The sequence below is a fragment of the Thermobia domestica genome, chromosome 1 (assembly GCF_964235325.1).
Source record: "Thermobia domestica chromosome 1, izTheDome1.hap1.1, whole genome shotgun sequence".
Lineage (NCBI taxonomy): Eukaryota > Metazoa > Arthropoda > Insecta > Zygentoma > Lepismatidae > Thermobia > Thermobia domestica.
The window spans coordinates 305,910,223-305,930,435 of NC_137454.1; the positions used below are offsets into that span (position 1 = coordinate 305,910,223).

Here is a 20,213-nt window from a genome sequence, read left to right on the forward strand (position 1 = left end):
TTGATGCGACGTGGGATGGAGGCATAGAGGTCGTGAATGTTAGCAAGTGGAATTTTACACCATTCCTCGTGCAGGGCATCGGCCAGTTCTGTGAGAGAGGATGGAGGTGGAAATCGTCGCCGGAGTCGTGTTTCCAAGACGGACCACAGATGTTCAATTATGTTGAGATCTGGGGATTGGGCGGGCCAGAGGAGGTGTTGAACTTCATCCCGATGTTCCTCAAACCACACTGCAACAACAGTTGTGTGAATGGGTGCATTATCATCCTGGAAGATGGCGTCATTGTCCGGGAACAACATCCGGACCATAGGATGCAAGTGGTCTCCTAAAATTGCGACATAATCGTTGGCAGTGATTCGTTCGCTAAGTGTGACCACAGGACCCAATGAAAACCATGATATGGCGGCCCACAGCATCACCGAGCCGCCGCCATGTTTCACAGTTGGGCGGAGACACTGCAGATCATAAGCTTCTTTGGGCGTTCTCCACATATAAACACGGCCCGTGGTTGGGAATAGGGTGAAGGATGACTCATCCGACCATATCACACGTTTCCAGTCCTCAACGGTCCAAGTTGCATGGTCGCGGCACCATTTGCGGCGTGCGAAAGCGTTATGGTCCCTGATGAGCGGTTTGGCCCGTACAACACGACCCCGTAGTTTCATGTCATGTAATTCGCGGAGGACTGTGATTGTCGAAACAGGGTGGGGGAGGTGCTGATTGAGTTCCTCCGTCACTTGCTCTGCAGTGGCACGACGGTTCTGCGTGACAATGCGCTTTGATACCCGTTGTGACCTGTCACTCATGATTTTCTTCCGCCCACTGTTCCACTTTCCCGATGTGGTTTTCTCGTGTGTTGTGTAGGCCGTCATCGCCTTCGACACTGTCCCACGCGACACACCTAACACAGTAGCGACTGCCGTCACACTCACTCCACATAACCGCGCACCAACAATTTGCCCTCTTTGAAAATCTGAGAGGTCTCCCATTTTACACTACCTCCGTCTGCTGCAGTCACTGGACACTGTTCCACTGCGCATATATATATATAAATTATTCTTATAACCTCTTTTTCTGATATTTAAAAGCCCTACTTATATCGGAATTTAAACACTAAAATAATATCTCCTGATTTATATTTGCATGAACTAAATCATAATATATTAATAATTTTGAATATTTGCTTAAGATGCGAGCAGTAGTGCTATTCTACTTCTTCTAACAACCGGTTCTCTATCTTTCTTTATATCTATATCTATCTATCTATCTATCTATCTATCTATCTATCTATCTATCTATCTATCTATCTATCTATCTATCTATCTATCTATATCTATCTATCTATCTATCTATCTATCTATCTATCTATCTATCTATCTATCTATATATATATATATATATATATATATATATATATATATATATATATATATATATATATATATATATATAGATATATATATATATATATATATATAGATATAGATAGATAGATAGATAGATAGATAGATAGATAGATAGATAGATAGATAGATAGATATAGAGAGAGAGACCTACACAGCATACAAATGGGATGATGGAAGTACGTTGCACTTCGAATATCTTGGAAACGAATTATCCAAGATAGACGGTTGTCAAAAAGTATTTAAAAGACCTTCATCCAACAATGGATCGACAATTGTTAATAATGGTATATATGAGTTTTAAATATAAATAACCCTCACTACATCACTTAGTGCATAGATATCATTTGAGATTAAGGAATACACGTCTATACATTCTGAGAGATCGCACCTTTAACCCTGTAGCTGTAAGAATTTCTAAGAACAAAGATACTTAAAATAAAATTTACCATTTCTCCCATCCTCCATTAATCTTCTCGTATGTACAGAGCAAAGTAATGTTTTTCAAATAGGTCAATTGTTTTTGGCTGTAAAAAAAATTGTATTTTACAAGCTCTTCCTTCCAACTGAAATTTGCAATGCACACACTTGCTATGCTAATAGAAATACCAAAGATATATAGACATGTTACATGGATGGTTTATTTTCGATTGCCGAAAATGGGTTCTGTTACGTGAAGTTGCTACCACCCATTTTGTTTTTGGTATAAATTGTTTATAAATCCTGAACAAACTAAAATTTTATGAGAACAATCAATCTGCATGGTTTAATTTTCAAATTCTGAAAATGGGTTCTACCAGGTTTAAACACATACTTTGTTTGGCTTCTTTCTTTCACGCTTGGCTTGGTGATGTGATGTGTGTGTGTGTGTGTGTATAGGTTTGTTTACCTCGGTACAACAAACGGCTCTGCAAACTCGAATTTTTTTAACAACCGGTTCGCCCGAACTGGTGCGAACCGGCTGAATAGCACCACTAGATGTGAGGGTGACATTTTTAAATATAAATTAAGAGCTTTAAATACACATGCATAGGAGATTTATTGATAAAGTTGAAAGAGACATAAGACATGGCTACATATTTCTGATGTGACAAAACAAAATATAAAACATTATTTATGTCATATTTAACGCTATTTGAATTTTAAGAATATAGAGTGAAGAAATCGAGATCCAGCATAGCAATCAAATAAATGATAAATCTCACTCTTAACTCATCTTAATGATAAAACTTACCTTGTTCAAGTTGCTTAACGAATCAAAAAGAGCATTAGATTGAAATAGTAGCGAGAACGGACTTAAAGGAATATCCCGAAGTTTTCCAAATATAGAGATGAATTTTCCTTAATTTTTTTTACAGATACGATGCTGGTACTATCTGGAAAATTTAGGGCGTGCAATAACCTTATAAAATTTCTTTAGACGTAAGAATATGACGTAGACATATGGTAACACAATGTAGAGAGATATTTCAAGTATAACAAGCTTCAGATATTACTCTTTAATAACCTTTTATTTTCTGAGTAAATGGAAATTATTTCATGATTATTAAGCTCTGTGCAAAAAAAAAAAAAAAAAAAAAAAAAAAAAAAAAAAAAAAAAAAAAACCTTTAAAACATCTAATTAATTAATTTTAAACTTAAAAATATGAATTGTTCTGAAAATACATACACTGTTAGACTGAATACTGAAAATATCACATTATTGTATTCCAGTAGTGATGAGAAGGTCATCATGGTGTTAGCAGCCACAAACCATCCATGGGACATTGATGAAGCTTTCAGGAGGAGGTTCGAGAAGCGAGTGTATATCCCTTTACCAACAGGTAACTTGAAATTAGATATAAAATGTTTCTTAAGGATTTTTTTTTTTTTTTTTTTGTGAACGTAGTAAAATTTAAAAATGGAATTGGTGATCTTATATATATTTTTAGAAGACAGATCGCAGTTTCTGAATTTCGCAGTTTTCATTGTGTGAGACTTATTGAAAAAGTGCAATGCAGCTAAAGAAAACTTAAAAAAGATATGCGTACAATATTTCGTCGTGATGTGAAAGAAAATCTCATTGTTGCAGTTGTGGTAAAGTTATATACACCGTGAGCATAAAGTCCTATCCTGATTATAAAAATTTATTACGGTATAACCGTTGGACAGAATAATGTAAATTCTGGTCCGTTACATAGGTTAGTATTACAAGTTTCTTTTAAGACCAATAGATGGCACTAGTGCTACCCAAGAGTGACGCCGTACGTTACTTTGCGTGCGCGGGTTAGTTGGCGAAATGGCATCGAAGCAGGAGAAAGCGCAATGCTTAGACATTCTCCGAGCTACACGTTGAAGTGGTCTAACGTAAGTGGTCTTAAAAAAAAAAAAAAAAAAAAAAAAAAAAAAAACTTGTAATACTAACCTATGTAACTGATCAGTATTTACATTACTATGTCAAACGGTTCTTCTGTAATAAATTTTTGTGTTCAGGGCAAGGCTTTATGCGTACCCTGTATATAGTTATATAAAGTTATATATACTGGATTAACATTATAAGCATTATATCTCATGATACAACGAGGACAACGGTTCTAAATAATATGATCTAGTATCAACGTATTAGCCCTTCAAGGGACTTTAAGTTGATCAATACCAGTTAATTAACACTAGTTGCTCAACTTTGCAACAAAAAACTTAAACTTATGATATGCTGTCCATGAAAATATACATAAATTTATGTTCTTTAATTTGTGATCTTTTCGAAAGTAAAAGTACTATTGAGTAATTAGAGATAGAAAAGAAAAGTAAAACCAAAATAAGTAAATAAATGTTGTCCTGAACTTGAATTAATCTACATCTACATATATTCGACCTAGTCAAGCTAACATGGATTGATCATAGAGTCAAATTAAATAGTTTTCTTAATAAGAGAGGTCTTCATGATATAAGTTGTCTTTTCTCTTACTTTATAGTTTGTTCTATATTGTGATAATATTAATTATACTACACTGTATTGGAAATTTAAAGCTCTATGCATTTGAGGTCAATAGTTTTACGGAAAAAAATCCTATTCTTGCAAATTTATGTGTTTAAACATCTAGCTATTAAATCAAACTTTAGTAAGTAAAAACATACTTCAATCTAGCGTCAACAATTTTACCTTTTGATGAGAGTACACATCCTTACAAAGATAACAAATTTGCAAAATCTGATTTTATGCAAAATCAATGCATCTACTGCTTTCCAATATACAGATAGTTCTTAGGATGGATGGAAACTTCAACTGAAAAGACTATTTTAAGTATTTAGATACCATCAATCGTCATTTAGCAATTATATTTTAAGCACTAAGGAAAGAAAAGTAGTGAGATTTTCCATTGGTTACGAGGGCAACTTTTAACATAATGCCAAAACTACTGCCCGTACAACTCCACAACTGCGGAAAGGACCAATTTGAGAAAGTGGCTACTATTAAGTATTTGAAGAATTGAATGTTGAGATTTTTTTAAAATCACACACTTTTAAACATATTTTTGACAATTAAACATCTGGCACTTATTTTGCAAGAGAAATGCAGTAGCGTATCGTAGCCAAATCATGCTTTCAGAGAGAAGAAATAAAATTATAGTAAGTGTCAGTAAAACTTCAGTATAAGGATATGATTTAGCGGTTATTGCACTTGGTATGTGATATATCAAAGAAGACTTAATTACTGATAGAAGGTAATATCTAATTTAGCATTTTAATTTAACAAATATTGGAATCTAATATATAACCACAAGGCATTAATTGATTCATAAGACTTTCACATTAAAGTGACAAATGACAAAAAAAAAAAAAAAAAAAAAAAAAAAAAAAAAAAAAAAAAAAAAAACGGGGAAGTTTTTAAGAACTAGCATACGTCATCATCATATATTTCTACTAATTTATTAAGCAAATCTTGTACGTCTATATACGAAAATCTACAAAATTAGGCGCTATAGTATATAAAAATTAATCACTTATGTTCTCCTTTCGTCATTTATAGCTTTCGATTTACTGTGCTTAAGGAATGTTTAAATGTGAACCATGAAATACGACGTAATACGAAAAAGTTAATCGGGATAGAAAGAGTTGAGAATTTATAAAAGACTGTATTTTTTTATTTTGTTACTAGCATCAATTACCCGCTTCGCTGGGTTAAATTAAGAAAAAAAATACTAATATGTTCCGTTAGTCAGTCACTTTTTACTATTACTAAAGCGCTCTTTGATATCAGTCATTTTCAATGATTTTTATATATCACCTTCCCCTCCCCATATTGCGGGGCATAGCATCGAAAGTGTCATTGTTCATCTCAGCGACCCCGAAAACTATTAATTCGACATTGATATTGGTCATTTCGATCAATTTATATATATCACCTTCCCCTTCCCCAAAGTTGCGGGGCTGAATTTGGATTTAAACGGCATCAGAAGTGTCACTGTTCGTTTAGCGACCCCGAAAACTATAGATTCGATCCTAATATCGATCATTTTTAAATGTCTTTCCCTTCCCCCACCTTAAAGTTACAACGTGAAAGTGATATGACAAAAACTATCTAAGGTTTAAACTTCATCTAGGTTGTAAATCTGATCAAGAGTGGTCCGGCGGTTCAAAAGTTATTAAGTTTTATTTGTTTTTATATATCTTCCTCTCCTATCCCCTCCCCTAAGTTCTACCGTTAAAGTGAAATGATAAAAATCACCTCAGGCCCGAACCTCATCTATGTTAAAAATTTGATCGAGATTGATCGTTTGGTTCAAGAGTTATTAAGTTTTATTTATTTTTAATTCCTTCCTCCCCCTCCCCTAAGTGCTATCATCAAAGTGAATAGACAAATATTTTCCCAGCCCCGAACCTCATCTATGTTGAAAATTTGATCGAGATCGGTCGGGTGGATCAAGAATGATGAAGACAGTCACTTTCATTTTTATTTTTTACATATATCCCCCCTCCCCCGCTACGTTGCATCGTCAAGATTTAATGACAAAAATTATTCTAGGCTCAAATGTCATCTATGCTGAAAATTTGATCAATATGGTTGGGTGATTCAAGAGTAAAGTTTTATTTGTTATATATATAAATCGCCCTTCTCCTCCCCTCCCCTAGAATCTACCGTCAAAATGAAAATAAAAAAAAAAAAACTTTCTAGGCTCGACCTCATCTATGTTAAAAAATTGATCGAGATCGGTCGGGTGGTTCAAGAGTTATTAAGTTTTATTTCTTTTTATAGATCTCTCCCCTCCCCCTCCTCAAGTTCTACAGTAATAATGATATGATAAAAACCACCCCAGGTCCGAAACTCATCTATGTTGAAAATTTGGTTAAGATCGGTCTGGTGGTTTAAGCGTGATTAAGTCACAAAGAGAGTCACTTTTATTTTATTTTTTTAACATATATATATATATATATATCGACCCCCCTCCCCTACGTTGTATCTTAAAAGTGAAATGACGAAAACATTCCAGGTCCGAACCTTATCTATATTGAAAGTTTGATCGAGTTGGGTCGGGTGGTTCAAGAGTTATTCATTTTCATATTCATTTTTTTTTTTCATTTTCATATATTTTCCCTCCTCCCCTCCCTCTCCTCCAAGATCTACCGTCAAAGTGAAATGACAAAAAACTTCCCAGGTTTGAACCTATCTATTTTGAAAATTTGATTGAGATCGATTAGGTGGTTCAAGAGTTATTAACTCACGAACAAAGTCACTTTTATTTTTGTATATGTTCATTTTAGTGTATCTCCCACTCCTCCTCTTTTCTACGTTGCTCCATCAAAGTGAAATGATAAAAAAAAACATTCCAGGTCTGAACCTTATCTATGTTGAAAGTTTGATCGAGATCGGTCGTTTGGTTCAAGAATTATTAAGTTTTATTAGTTCTTTTAATAATTCCCTCTCCTCCCCTCCCCTAAGTTCTACCGTCAAAGTGAATAGCTGAAAACACTCCCAGGCCAGAGCCGCATCTGTGTCAAAAATTTGATCGAGATCGGTCGGGCGGTTGAAGAGATTAAGAGTCTCAAACATAGTCACTTTCAATTTTATAATATAGATTTGCACGGAGTCCTAAGAAACAGTGCCGTGCTGTGAAAAATCAGCACCCGGGGCGAGAGTATACGGCGGCGCCCTCATGCATAATTTTTCCTCTTTTCTTTTATTCCTCCCGAATTTTGCGCCCCCTTACTTCGGTGCCCGAGGCCGTCGCTCCGCTCGTCCCCCTCACAGCACGGTACTGCTAAGAGTATTACTGCGAGGAACCATGAAATACGAACTTCACCATTGCCCTAATAACAACTTTGAGACTAATGAGAATTCCATATTACCTTCTTAACAGGGACTTTTATTTCGTAATTTAAAAAAAAAAACTACAAAATGGAATCCTTAATGTACAAAATAATTTTCTTTTAAAACACAGTTAAATCATAAAGATAAGTTATGGTTAAAATATTTGGAATTTAATAAATTATTTTCTCTTACTAACTAATCAAGTACTAGGAAAGGATTTTGAGTGCAATAAAAGCGTAACTGACAATTTTCCTTATTGTAATTTTCATATTTTTCTAGTAAAACTCATATATCATAATATCTTGCTCATTCAGCAACGTAAGTTTTGCTAATATTTTTCTTATTTATTTTATTCTTATTTATTTTATTTTCTCTTCTTCATAGCTTTTTAAAATGCATTTATCTTTAGTTAAACTAATTTTGTAATGAATCCATATTGGTTAATTGTTATTTCGTGACAGAAATTTCCTCCATTTTTCAAGATGATGTATTGTGCTGTAACTACTTGTTTAAATAATGTAGAGTCTTCGTGATTCTAGTCTTTGTAATGCTGCAACTTTTGGTCAAAAAGCGAAAAAGCTCAAATTTTTAAAATTTCATTTATTTCAAATTTATTGGATTGTTCATCGCACAGCTGCAACATAGTAAAATGATATTAAGTAAATGAAACCAAAATTCTGCTGTATTTGAAGATTATTAAAAGTCTAGCAAAGATTTAAAAAAATATTACTGCTGAGATGATTAGTAAATTATCTTCTACTCTTTTATGGCTCTATGGTGAAAAGTTCACTCATTTAAAAAAGCACCAATTGCCTCGTGATCTAGATCATTAACAAAATGTTAAAGTTTTGGACAACGCAGTTCACTGCATTGAATCATTGATATCAAGTTACACTAAATATTAAATCTGTGTTGTTATTTTCATCAACCTCCATTAAATCTTGAAAATATTACAATCCAAATATATTCTTTGGATTATTTAAATCTTGATTCAAAATTTTACTGAACCTTTCACTTTCACGAGTAATATCGAAGATATTAAAAGTAAAATTTTGTAAAAGCATAATTCTGCCCGTCTTATTGTATGGATGCGAACATTGGTCAGTGGACAAGAGAGACTAAGCATTTTCGAAAATAAAGTTTTGAGAAAAATATAGGCGCGAAAAAAGATGAACAAATGGGGAAGTTCAGAAAATTTCATAGCAGCTTCAAGTCACTGAATATCATACAAATGATAAATGTGACGATTAAGATTGGAGGAATGATGCGCGTGGAGTCCATAGAGTCCTGTCAGGAAGTCTAGGAGAAAGAGACCTTTGGGTAGACCAAGAAAAACTTAAAGGGAAAGTATAAATACAGGATCTTATGTACATAGATGATAATAATCCATAATGGATTGGCTTTCTACAGAATAAAATCCAGAGAAGACATTTCGATGAATCTTTGGGCTTCTTAAGCCATTAAGATGAGCTTTAGTTTACAGATTTTTTTTTTCTTTTTAAGGGAGAAGGATTAAAGGAAGGATCAACTTAAAAAAATAACTCATTATTATTTTATTCTTTCTCTGCAAGGACATTTTTATAACTGATCACTTTACTCTAAGTACTATGCTAATTAGAAGATGTCATGCATGTTTTACATTGGGAGGTTTGCTTATCAGCTGAACTTCGTATACTGGTATTACTTCATTTCAACATACACATGCTCGCTTTCTTTAGACTGATAGGTATGCTTCAAACCTTCTACCTTGTTGTCGAATCTGAGGACCCACAAATAAACCATCTTTAATTTTAGCATCTGATAAACGAAGAAATCTGTTAGCGAGATATCCAAACCCTCTGCTTGTTGGATTCATAGAATCAAGAAATACCAGACTTTTTCGTTCATATTTTTAAACTAGCGTCGTAACTGTATTTACTTACATACATATTTAGTAGAAACACGAAAAAGAGTATTCATACAAATACTACGGATATATATTTACACTCCTGGGGGACGCGGTGGCTCAGTGCTAGAGCGTTCACCTCCGGTGCTTGGGGTCCCTTGTTCGATCCCAGCTTGCTCCATGTGGACTTTGTGATGGACAAACACCGTGTGGGGGGGTTTTCTCGGGGTTCTCCCGTTTCCTCCCACTTTCTTCATTCCACCATTTCATTCATTTCTCATAATCACGGTCTTCTTTAGCCTACCTGGCATAACCCTGGGACGTAAAACTCAAAGATTTAATTTCATTTAATTTCATATATTTACACTCCGTTTGAATTTTCAAAGTATCATAATAAATCAATTTACGTTCCTAGATATCGATGCTTTCTCATTCTGACTTCGAATTTAACGTTCTACGCTATCTGATCAACATTTAAAACATCAGAAGTTCGAAAGCAATGTTGCCAACTACTCACACAAATTCACATTTACATTATTTGCTGCAAATACATATTATTCATATGTTGAAATTATTGGAAAAATCCCTGATAGTGAAATCTTTAGAATTACTAATTTTCATCCCAGAAATAAATAGAACCTTTGTAACAAATTGTGAATAGTTTAGGAAAGATACTGAAGTAATAATGAGAACAACGAATGAACTATGAATATATGAGAATTTGCATACTTATTTAAGATTGAAAGTGGTAAGTGAATATATATTCTATGTTGCTGTTGATATTTACTTACACATACAAATCTCTGTCTTGAATATAGCTGTAGTGAAATAAATTGTATTGTTATAATTCTTTTACTTTTACAATTCATTTTTCTTAATATGGATCTTAATATTTCTCTTGTTGTCGTCACTATTATTATTGATATTAGTATTAGTAGTAGTAAGTAGCTGCAGCAGTTTGGTGTACATGACGTGTCCGGGCTAAGATGTTTTCAATGATGAGACGCGATAGTCCTGCGGAACGACATGATGCTAACGTAATGTGACCACATAATATTTATTCCCGCCGTCAGTTGATCATGAGTGTTCCGAGTGTGAAGTATTGAGATATCCAAATGCACAATGAATTCATCTTATTTGTTTGTACTGTACCTGTATGAGTTCAAACTCTACTACTCGCCTCAAATATCAGTCGAAATGTTAATAGAGCCTTTGAGAAGGAAACTTCTTACAAAAGGACCATTTGTCGTTAGTTCACAAAATTTTCTACTGGCAACACGTCCTTGGAAACAAAAACAAATGAACATCCACAACAACTATCAACTGATGGTGCCCTGAAATGAAGTGAGGATCCCCATCAAAATATGCATATGCTTGTACGAATCTTCGGTGTGCATCATTTCACTGTAATTCGGCACATATTTGCAATAGGGGAAGTGAGAGAGATGGATACGCCTGAAACTCAACTCAAGTGCAAAAGAATCGTCGATTTGAAGTTTGCTTTTCTGTTCTGCTGATCGTAAACGAACAGTTCATCGTATTGTAATTTGTGATAAAGACGAGTATGAACCGTAATCTAGTGGTTAGAACGTTGGATTTATGTCCGCGTGGTCCTGGGTTCGATTCCCGGCCGGTGCTTCTCCAATTTTCGGTGTCCACCCAACGTCTGAGGCAAACTGGGGAATCATGTGAATAAAAGACATGACGGCCACTAAGTCTAGAAAGCTCCCGATACGCCGGTTAGCGATAGGGCAACGTGACGCATTGATCACGGGTTCGTCGCTAGCCTGGACATAGTTCCACCAGTCGCTAACAGATGGCTTGGAGCGGCTCAGGCCCAAAATTTGCGCCGTTATGCCAAGTTTTTTTTTTTTTTTTTTTTTTTTTTTTTTTTTTTATAAAGACAATTATCTTATCATAATCGTTAGCGATCGGAACTGTGGTTGGATGTGAGGGAACAGGCAGAGCGGTATCCGAAACCACGCTTCCATCCCAAGAAGGTTATGTGGTAATATTTAAGTGGCATCACTCATTACTTCTTCATCCATCTATTGGAAACAATCAGTGCAGAACGTTATTATGCGGAACTAAGGTATATGAAGGGAAAACTCAAGAAAAAGCTACCGTTGAAGAGATATGGTGCTTATGATGCACGATAGCTCTTATCCGAATGTGTCACACATAACTCAACAGACATTACGTCAATTAAAACCTGATACAATCTCTCATGCGACGGAAGAAGGTCCTCCACTAATCGCCGATAAAGTATAATCTGTTTCGTCACTTAAACCGCTTCTTCTCCGGCCAGTGATATTACAACTATAAGGCTGCATGTGATGCAGTGGGTAAGTTCCTGACATGACAAACCAACCGTTCTTTCACCATGGTATTGACACCTTGCCCGAAGGACGGAACAGGCACCTTTCTGCACAGGTGACTACTTTAAATAAATCGAAAATATTTTTCCACATGCTACACAAAATATTTTTCCACATTTGTGAACACCACTGTCACTTCCTGAACAGTTCACATACTTCAACCAAATAGTAGTAATATTAACTAAAATGGCTTTAGTTTTTATTTTTATTTCTTTTATTTATTTCAGATCAAATCTTTAGCTGAATAATAATACACTAAATCATAAGGAATCATAATTTACATAACGTAAGCCTACTACTATTGTTTATATTTTTATAAAAAGAGCGAAAATCACAAAAGCTATAAAAGAACTTTTTAAAGTACGTTATGTTAACACATACACTAAAATGTCTGATATTAAGTATGTTTATAAAAGATATGCATGCATAAGTCTAATACTTGATTTTTAACTAAGTTTATTTCAACCTGTTTACATTACTGTTTACTTAATATTATTTTTATTCCAGCCTCAGGTAATTTAATTTCTTACTTGCTCTTATCAAATTCTACTTATGTATTCTGATCTATTTTATTTTTATTACTTATTTTTTTCTTATTCAAACTTGTTCCTTTCATATTTTTGCTGTTTTCTGAATTCTGTTTGTACAATCTTTTTATGTAGAATTTTTCTGTCTTCAAAGAGGTAATGGTAATTGTCGGAAATATTAACCTTTTCCTTGTGAAAGACAATATTATTATTTTTTTTTATTAATTTAATTTTTAGTAATCTGCAAACAATAAATATATCAATCGTAATAACAGCGTATTCCTTTTTTAAGTACTACACGGCTAATTTGACTGGTATATTGGACTCTGTAATTTAAATACACTTCGTATTTCATACGATATGAAGTGACGTAATTGTAGATTTATAAATGTGAGTGAGATGGCAAAATGCTACCTTTTTTACTTTTTTCCCCATCATGAAAATGTTCACACTTCTATATGCATCATACAGGAAAAGCTAGTTTAAGAATCAGACTGAAATTCTATTTCCGACTAATTTATGTAAACAAATGTGTCAACAATTTGGAAGAAGATGCCAGATTTTGTGTTGCTTAAAACACTTTAAAATTGTTAGTTACAAAATTTTGGAAACTGGTATATTTAGTAATTTTGTGTTTTAATTATTTTATTTTTCCCCCGTAATTAGAGACCATCATTCAGCTCTAAGAAACAACTCAACAACTCATTTTGATTATAAGTGTTAATAAAAAACAATAATTTATTGATGCATAAGTTAAACTATTTTTACGAAATAATTATAATCTTTTATATTGAGAAAAATTTCAATAATAAGGAATGCAAAATGCACTTCTAACAAGGGAAGCTATCCAACTCCTCGACAAATATCGCATTTAAACTTGTACAAGTGAAATGACATGTTAAAAGATGAAAATATGCTTACTCCGACGATTCGCAACGTCATCGAACAGGAAATATAATTATTTTCCCCCATAGCCCCTGCAAGTTATGTACTCTGGTCATACGTGCCTTGGATGGGATATGAATCTGATACACTGGAACTAGTTTTCGCACGAAGACAAATATTGCAAACTCAAGATGATGATAATCGATGGTGTTTGTGATCTCTGGTACGTTATTGATGCAAATCGATGTCAAATGGAACATGATATACGATCGTAAGCTCCAAACGAACACGTCCACCTGATGGAGAAAACGAACACGCTCAAAACACAACACTAAATTGGCTTTCTATTATTATTATTATTATTATTATTATTATTATTATTATTATTATTATTATTATTATTATTATTATTATTATTATTATTATTAGTAGTAGTAGTAGTAGTAGTAGTAGTAGTAGTAGTAATAATAATAATAATAATAATAATAATAATAATAATAATAATAATAATAATAATAATAATAATAATAATAATAATAATAATAATAATAATAATAATAATAATAATAATAATGAGAAGAAGACAACAAAGGTATTGTTGGGCCCGTCTAGTAATGAAGGACTTCGACCCGTCTTGAATGTCTTCTAGCACTGCTATGAAGGTTGTAACACCCACAAACAACCATACCCCAGCCGGGACCTTGAAATCGCTGGCTTGACTCCTCAACCCACACGAGCAACAGGTCGGCAAAAGATGAAGAAAAAGAGTAAGAAATAATAATAATAATAATAATAATAATAATAATAATAATAATAATAATAATAATAATAATAATAATAATAATAATAATATCTTCTGGTGGATGACATTGGGGTTTCCAACCAAATGTAAGCGAACCCGGAGATCTATCTACAACTTCGTCGGATGTAACCGGAAGTGATTTCTGAGCGGCAGAAAGAGGTCGAAGAGCTACAAACTATATATATTTGGAGTTGACAGGACATTATGAGCACGAATACATACAGATTGATCTCACTACCGGTTGGAAATCTCGGACCGGAAATGGTCTCAAGGCAGTCAGATACACATATTCTGGGTCCCTAGGCCATAAGGAGTAAGAATAAGTAGGAAGAGGACAAGTTGACCCAATTTTCGAGTGGTCACTTCTAACCGTAAAGGGTCAACATGTACCCCCCGTTAATCTCTGGAACCAAAACTGAGAGCGGAAAATGGATTGCATATTTGGAAGCCTGGTTGGACGGAGATGATAATGAATATAATTCGATCCTGATTGGCCACTTCCGGTTGTATTTCGAGAGGACACGTCCGGCTGGAAGTGGCCAAATCGGGATCAAAATATATTCCTTGTCGTCTCGGTCAGGTCAGGATTGCACATATATGAAACAAGATTTCCGACCTCACGTCCGGTTCCAGAGACTAACAGGGGGTACATGCTGACCCCTTATGGTTGGAAGTGACCACTCGGACGTTGAGTCTACCTGTATATATTCTTACTCCTTATGGCCTGGGGTCCCAAAATATGTGTATCTGGCTGCCTTGCGATCATTTTCGGTTCGAGATTTCCAACCAGAAGTGAGATCAACCTGTATATATTAGTGTTCATAATGTCCTGTCAACTCCAAATATATGGTTTGGCCAGCTCTTCGACCTCTTTCTGCCGCTCAGAAATCACTTCCGGTTACATCCGACGAAGTTTTAGATATATCTCTGGGCTCGCTTACATTTGGTTAGAAATCCCAATGTCATCCACTAGATTATTATTATTATTATTATTATTATTATTATTATTATTATTATTATTATTATTATTATTATTATTATTATTATTATTATTCATACTACTACTACTACTACTACTACTACTACTACTACTACTACTACTACTACTACTACTAATAATAATAATAATAATAATAATAATAATAATAATAATAATAATAATAATAATAATAATAAAATAATAAAATAATAGAAAGCCAATTTAGCGTTGCAGTTTGAGCGTGTTCGTTTTCTCCACCGGGTGAACGTATTCGTTTGAAACTTACGATTGTGTATCATGTTCCATTTGACATTGATTTGCGTACCAGAGATCACAAACACCATCGATTATCATCATCTTGAGTTTGCAATATTTGTCTTCGTGCGAAAACAAGTTCCAGTGTATCAGATTCATATCCCATCCAAGGCATGTATGGCCAGAATACTTAACTTGCATGGGCTATGGGGAAAATATTTATATTTCCTGTTTGATGATGTTGCGAATCGTTGGAGTAAGCATGTTTTCATCTTTCAACATGTCATTTCACTTGTGCAAGTTTCAATGCGATACTCGGCGAGGAGTCGGATAGCTTCCCTTGTAAGAATGACAACCAATCAAAACGCTTTTGCAAATTCGTTGTAGGAGGATTTGAATAAATGATGTAGTTTATTTCTTTTAAAGAAAGATAATATATATTGTGTTGTTGATTTCTGTTTAAAATTTTGTTGTTTCTATCTTTCATGTTGGACAATGAAAATCAATTACTCCGGTAGGAAAGTTAAAATGGTTCTTCTGGGCTTTAAGTTTCGTTTCTGTACTTCAAGAAAAACTGAAAATAATATCTTATCTAATATTTGTAATTTTGTTTATAAACAACTTTTATATAAAACATTAATATAAGTATATTGTATATTATATACTATGTAGTATGTTATATACTATACAATATAAAACACTTCTTATGTTATCCCCTGACTATTCGTGAAATTTGCGTTTCATGAAATACACCACGCCTCGAAATTTGAAAATTACTTAAGAGTGTAACATATCACTCATCAACGCAGGATATGTCCCTAATATTTTAGGCTAAGAATTAATAAATATATAAAATTAATAATCTAAGTAGAATTTTTACTTTTACAAATCCGTAAAGTCCGAATCCTCTTACACAATACAATATCAGACTCCATTCTTTGCAGAAAATTATTAATTTCGCTTTCCCCATACTCACTTTAACAGACAGTGCTGGAAAAGTACCTTAAACTCCAATGAATCAAAATCAATCAGGATTTGGAAAAGCCTTTCCTGTGTTACAAAATAGTGCACCACAGACCCCCAATCTACATATCCTACTTACGAGAACTGGACCTTCTAACCTTTTGATCAATGCTAAATGTCCAGATACAAAACCTTCCGATTTTTGACATCTCTTTAATCGTTGATCATACAGAACTACCACAATACATTGATTATACTATGAGGGCTCTTGCGATCATTCATTTTACTTTTCATCTAAACTAGAACTACTCTCCTGAGTTATTCCTTTATCTATACGCTCAACAAGATTGTAGTTACTCTTGTGATAATCAGATTATTTGCTTATCTCTGTCTAAATGCACAAACAATTACAATTTAAGCTCGACAGGAATTCTGATGTTTGTATCTTATAAATCCCCCAAACTACTTTTTTTCTCTCAGAAAGAGATGCATATATGAATATTCCTTTCTGTGTGCCAATCATGAGTTTAGACTAAATCGCCTGTAACCTTGCTTCATTATTTCCTTCTCCGTGTCATTTTCTTCCCTTCCATCTTCTGATAATGACAGTTATAATGATGGTGATCCCGAAGGCTATCATTGTTTTATTATCTCAAGTATTGATTTCCCCTTTTTTTAAAAAAAATACTCGCTCAAGGAATAGTATATAATCCTACGTGATCTTCAAAACTCATCGTATGGTGACCAAACTAGGTATGGACGTAGTCTTTGACTTGCTTTGCAACTCCGTGTGAAATATTTTGCTCTAGGGACCTTTAGTTATTGGCAAGTTAAATATAAGAAAGAAATCTGTTAAACGTTAAGTAAATTCAGAATACATTTATTATAAATATTTGCTAAAATAGATTAAGGATAACTTTTCTGCAATCGGAAACTCATTAATAATTTTTATTATTATTATTATTATTATTATTATTATTATTATTATTATTATTATTAGTAGTAGTAGTAGTAGTAGTAGTAGTAGTAGTAGTAGTAGTAGTAGTAGTAGTAGTAGTAGTAGTATTAATAATAATAATAGTAGTAATAGTAGTGGTATTAAGCATGGTCAAAACAAATCGTAAAATGACTTTTTTCGTGTTTTATTGTGTTCGAACAAACTTTTCATTTACTATGTGCACTAAAGTTTGGATTGCTTTAGCAAATAAAGAATAATCTGTCTCGACGGGAAAGAATTCCTGCGAAGAAGATAGAAAAGAAAATCGGAAATAATTTCTATTATATATGACAGTACTTATTTGTTAGAATTAACGATAACCGGTAAAAAAAGCATACGACATCGTAGTCTAGTGGTTAGAGCGTTGGATTTATGTTCGTGTGGTCCTGGGTTCGATTCCGGTCCGACGCTGGTGCTTCCCCAATTTCCGACGCAGCGTCGTGAGGCAAAACTGGGGAGTGACGGCCAGTAAGTCTAGAAAGCTCCCGATACGCCGGTTAGCGATAGCGTGACGCGCCATGCTGACCACACATTCATCGTTAGGTTGGACGTAGTTCCACTAATCGCTAACAGATGGCGTAGAGCGGTTCGGGCCTACAAGTCGAGCCGTTATGCCGAGTGGTTTGGGTTTGGTTTGGTTTGGTAAACAGCATACGCACAACAAACTGTCCAAATCACATTGAAATGTTCTTTAACGTTTCTAAGCAGCTACAGAAAGAGTAGTATCCAAATAATATCAACTTTGAGTTTAAGCTGCATGGTAATGGCTAAACAGGTCCAAATGGAAAGTTGAATTTCATGGTTTAATATAGATGACATACCCTCTTCGTACAAATAATTTCTTTTCTTTCAACACAAGGCATTTGTGTTAAAATAGACTGTTTTGCATATAATATGATAAAACACTACTGTTACAAGCCGAGTGATTTACTTTATTATTTAAGAAAGAGCAACTATATTATTATTTAGTGATCAATCAATTCTGAATACATACGTGGTAGGAACCATTTTATAACTCCAGGCAATAGCAAAAGACAAATCCATCGATCAACGTACAACAGGTCTTTAAAACTATCTTCTACGAATTTTACTTACAAAACACCAATATGATTATTTCTAATGAACTTTCATCCCATGATCTTTGATAAAATATGAACTTTTTAATATAAAAAATTAATAATGGATTCGCTCTATGCGTTGTTGGGTAACGATTTTCCATTTCATACAAGTAAATTGTAGGTAAATTGCTATTAATGTATTACATTGTTTTGTAAATAATTTCTCGTATTTTAAAAGGTGAATTAAATTTAAATCTTTAAAATCATGCAATTATGATAATAGGCTAAAAGAGGTGTTCATTAAATGTTATTATATGATGATACGAGAATTTGTGGAATAAGAAAATGGGGGAAATTAGATAATAATACTTTTAAAAAATACGAACACGATATTATTTATCTCAACCCCACATACCAAGAACCTTCGTACTGAAGATGAATTCACTATTGAATAACTCTATTCTTTTCCCTGTATTGGGTACAGTTCTGAATCTTTAATACGAAATGTTCAAGATGGCCATAGACCAAGGTCACTTTATACTACAATTATAAAATAAGAACCACAAGACGAGATGAAATTAGTACCAATTGTACTCTTGCAGCTACAACTTTTGATAATTGGTAGAGTTGGAAGTTTTCGAGAGAGATGGTAGTTCAGGGTTAGTACTAATCTGAAGAATTTTTTTTCTCTGACTTCTGACTTTCCCTGGCATTTGGCAGGAAATTTCCTGACTTTCATGACAGGTGTCGGATGACGTTGAAGTGAAAACAAGGAATAAATAACGGTGAATATTTATATATGAGAACATTTATTCTATAAAGCCAAATAGTAATCAATTGCTTATACGTACATTCCACTTATATCCCATAAAAATCTGAGCAACGTCCCATACTGTGATCATTAAGCTGAAATTGGTGTATAATTAATGTTAGAAAAAATATATGTTATAAAATTTCCCTGACTTTCCCTGATATCCAGTCTTTTTCCCTAAACTTCCCTGACCTGCATCTTTTCCCTGAGTTTTCCCTGACTTTCATGACCAGTAGGAACCTTGTAGTTACATCATGAGGAGAAAGTTATAAACGAGTTACTAACATTATTCAAAATCGGATTTCAACGTACAAATTTGCGTCATAAGTCTTACAATATTTCCACAAGCCAAACAACACGCGCGTATGTATGTCGTGATCTATTTGAAGTACAAAGCCAAGCTGTCCCAAGTGATAGCATGGCAAGTAGACTACTTAATACAGAGGCCGCTACTTCTTCAATATTTTCAGTCAGTTTTTAGTGGCAGTGACGATGAGCGGTCAACAATATCTGATACTTGAACTGTTACAGTATGAGTTCGAATTCGGCCATAATACTGTTGCAGCAATCCAAAACATTAGCCATGCAAAATGGGAAGGTGCAGTGAACCACAATACAACAATTCTTTGGTTTCAGAAATTTCGTGCAGGCTGTAAAAATGTCGAAGATTAGCCTAGGTCCGGCCGTCGGAGGGTAACAGATTCTGAGGTCATACGACACGTCATTGAGGAAAATCCGTTCACCAGCACACAACAATTGTCAAGCTGTCGTATTGTACCACATGAGTTGATCCCAGCTCAGGCCCACAGGAGAATGGATTTGTGCTGACAACAACTGAAAAATCCATGTGATGTGCATTTCCTGAAACAGATTGTTACATGCGACGAAAAGTGGGTGATTTCCGAAATTCAAATATACAAAAGCAATTATTGAGCGAGGGTCAACTTCTAGAATAAGAAGGTAATTCACTTCGAGCTTGTT

General features: G+C 34.1%; 1 protein-coding gene across 5 annotated transcripts in view; it reads left to right on the forward strand.

Annotated features, from left to right (window-relative positions):
* The window catches only part of kat-60L1 (katanin p60 ATPase-containing subunit A-like 1), a 322,513-nt gene that overhangs the window by 291,577 nt on the left and 10,723 nt on the right, over positions 1-20,213 (forward strand). For 4 of the 5 annotated variants that reach the window (XM_081727140.1, XM_081727155.1, XM_081727150.1 and 1 more), the window contains one exon: positions 3,117-3,226. In XM_081727140.1, the coding sequence (XP_081583266.1) occupies positions 3,117-3,226 (110 nt within the window). The remainder of the gene's footprint in view (positions 1-3,116; positions 3,227-20,213) is intronic. The other variant, XM_081727146.1, reaches the window with a different exon arrangement.